Source organism: Trachemys scripta, chromosome 1 (assembly GCF_013100865.1).
Source record: "Trachemys scripta elegans isolate TJP31775 chromosome 1, CAS_Tse_1.0, whole genome shotgun sequence".
NCBI lineage: Eukaryota > Metazoa > Chordata > Testudines > Emydidae > Trachemys > Trachemys scripta.
The window spans coordinates 341,687,634-341,690,908 of NC_048298.1; the positions used below are offsets into that span (position 1 = coordinate 341,687,634).

At 50.7% G+C, this 3,275-nt stretch overlaps 1 protein-coding gene across 1 annotated transcript; it reads left to right on the forward strand.

Moving 5' to 3' along the window:
- The first annotated feature begins 267 nt into the window (after nt 1-267).
- LOC117872615 (olfactory receptor 52R1-like) lies at nt 268-1,215 on the forward strand. Its single transcript, XM_034761271.1, has one exon. The coding sequence runs from the start codon at nt 268-270 to the stop codon at nt 1,213-1,215; it is 948 nt and encodes a 315-aa protein (XP_034617162.1).
- Nucleotides 1,216-3,275: the final 2,060 nt, after the last annotated feature.

Sequence of the window (3,275 nt, forward strand, 5' to 3'; positions counted from 1 at the left end):
GGCATTAGTAGGGTCATGTGTTCACAATTCATTTACTTCAATAAAATGTCATTTTTTAGGGTGCAAAGAGCAACCAGTCTACTTCACCCATTAGAACAGCCTCCAGTAGTACATTTAATGTCTCAAATTAACATTGTCTCTCCATACAGGCATTTTTACTGCAACCATCACCCTAGACCCTGGGCACATACAGGAAGTTAGGGGAGGGTACGGTACATGCAGGAGACACTGTTCTGTCTCAGAGTTGAACACCTTCTCCCCTACTCCATGTCGGATTCCAACACAACTGCTTTCAAGAACCCCTCTACCTTCATCCTGCTGGGCGTTCCTGGGCTGGAGGCGGCCCACATCTGGATCTCCATCCCGTTCTGCACCATGTACGCCATAGCCATCTTGGGGAACTCCACCATCCTGTTCATCGTGAAGACAGAGCCGAGCCTCCATGGGCCCATGTACTATTTCCTCTGCATGCTGGCCATCACCGACCTGGTCCTGACTACATCTACTCTACCCAAAACGCTGAGCATCTTCTGGTTCCATTCCAGGGAGATTGATTTCAGTGCCTGCTTCACCCAGATGTACTTCATTCACTGCTTCATAGAGATGGAGTCTGGGATCTTTGTGGCCATGGCCCTGGATCGCTACGTGGCCATCTGCAACCCCCTGAGACATTCCGCCATCCTGACAAACCCAGTTGTAGCCAAGATCGGCCTGGCTGTGATGCTGCGCGGCTGCATGGTCATACTGCCCCTCGTCCTCCTGGCGAGGCAGTGGCCATATTGCAGAACCAACATCATCCCCCAACCGTACTGCGCACACATGGCCGTGGTGAATCTGGCCTGCGCCGATACCCGTGTCAGTAGTTACTACGGCCTCTCTGTGCTATTCTGTGTGAAGGGTCTGGATATGATTTTTATTGCCGTGTCCTATACCCAGATCCTCAGGGCCATCTTCAGCCTCCCCACAAAGGATGCCCGGCTCAAGACTTTTGGGACCTGCAGCTCCCACCTCTTTGTCATTTTAGCCTTTTACATCCCAAATCTCTTCATCTCCCTCATATACCGGGTTGGCCAGAATGTGCCTGGGTATTTCCACATTCTCATTGCCAATGTGTACCACTCGATGCCCCCCGCTCTAAATCCCGTCATCTATGGGGTGAGGACCAAAGAGATCCGTGGGAGGCTGCTCCAGCTCTTTACTCATGAAGGGGGCTAAAGTTTTCTCCTGCTGCTCTAGGTCTCAGACTGACCTCCATGCAGAGCTGGCTGGTGACATGGCGCTGGGCCCTCTTCCGTGAATCACTGACTGGACAGTCAAAGTGACATTAATCCCTTTCATGGCCTTACTGTGCTGTGTAAGCGTGACAAACTGAGGAATCGGTCTGTGTACAACTCACTAACTTACAGGTTTAGAATCACTCTAATTGCTGGTAACTGGACCGCTGAGGCCATGTGCCCTTCCCTGCCGATTCCACAAGGTTCTGGCCCCTGCCCCACCTCTTTCCAGAAAACCCCTCCCCCTGTCCCAAGTAGTCCCACAAGGCCCCGCTCCCTTCTCCACTCTTCCCGCACAGCCCCACCTGTTCTGCCACTTTCTCCAGAGTCACAGCCCTGTTGCTCGCTCCTTTCCTCCCCAACCCCATAAACTTTGTGGATCATCCCGACCTCCCTCCTCGCCCAGATGTGCTCCCTCTGCTTCGGGGCTGGGACAAGAGCTGCTGGAGGCTGACAAGGAGCCTGCAGTGAGTGCAGAAAGGATGCAGTGCTGGGGCCGACAGGTGGATGAGAAGTGGAGAGGGAAGCCCGGAATCCGTATAAAAGAAGCTGGGGGTTGAGACCGGGGTTGTGTCGCAGGCGGGTGAGATTGTGCATCATACAGTTTGTGGGCCCTACAGCTACAAAGTCCTGAGGGAAGAGACCCTTGTGTGACTTATTTCTTTAGCTTTTGGTTCCCTTTTGTTCCTCCCGACTGGGAACCTGTAGCAGGCAAGGTCCCTGCCCTGGGTATGGGGCTGGGAGCCCTTTGCCCTAAGCCAGGCCTCGGGGGCAGGGACAGGGATCAGCTTTGAAGCTAGGAGGACAACAGCTGAGAGAGGCGGAAGGATGGTCCCCTGCATTAGCTGGAAGGTGGGATGCTGGGCAGAGGCTGGGATGGCTTCGGTGCCCACAGGGAGGGAGATAAATGGCACAGCTACCATTAGCCAGGTATTTACACATATAAACGGCACCTTATCTGGAACTACAGGGCAGCCATTGCCCAGGGGCTGAAGCTGAACAGTGAAGCTGAGTCTAACATACGCTCTGCATGACTTTTTGATCACTACATCTAGCATCTCTTTAGTGAGGCTGCCAGATAGCGTTTGTTAGGATATAGCTATTCAGGCCTGTCTGCGAAGGCCTAGACTTTAAGAATTTAGGTGTATTCTTATCACGTAGCTAGTTATAGAGGTATAAAAGAAAGAATTAAAATCACGGTCTGCCGGTGTAAGGGCCTTTTCTCACTGTGACAGCCTGAGGCCCGGTTCTTAGGCTAAGGCCTTGGGCTAAGGAGCAGAGGTGGCCATAAACTGGGAAGTGAACGGTCACATCCTCACATCCCAACTAGTCACATGGAAATAAGGCGCTATTGGGCTGTTAGGAACACAATCCTGTCCTGATATTCCTGTCACCTCCAGAGAAAGGGAAGAGCCTAGAAGATATAAAAGGAGACAGTCTGATAGCATCCTGTCTGGCAAGAACTCACTTCGCAATAGCTGGGATGTGAAATCCTCATTTCTGTATTGTTCTATCACTGTAGTCTCCACTTCCCTATTGATTGTCTGTATAATCTCTGTCTGGTTCTGTGATTGTTTCTATCTGCTGTATAATTAATTTTGTTGGGTGTAAACCAATTAAGGGAATGGGATATAATTGGTTAAACAATCATGTTACAATATGTTAGAATTGATTAGTTAAATTTCAGTAAAATGATTGGTTAAGTTACAGCTAAGCAGAACTCAAGCTTTACTATATAGTCTGCAGTCAATCAGGAAGTAAGGGGGGGATGGGAACAGGGAATGGGATGGGGGAATTGGAATCATGTTTCGCTAAAGGGGCGGGGGGAATGAGAACAGGGACACAGGCAAGGCTCTGTGGTGTCAGAGCTGGGAAGGGGGACACTGAGGAAGGAACTTGGAATCGTTGCTTGCTGGAAGTTCACCCCAATAAACATTGAATTGTTTGCACCTTCGGAGTTCGGGTATTGCTGCTCTCTGTTCATGGGACAAGGACCAGGTA

Coding starts and splice junctions, on each gene's coding strand:
- LOC117872615 (XM_034761271.1), top strand. CDS start 268: ATGTCGGATTCCAACACAACTGCTTTCAAGAACCCCTCTACCTTCATC.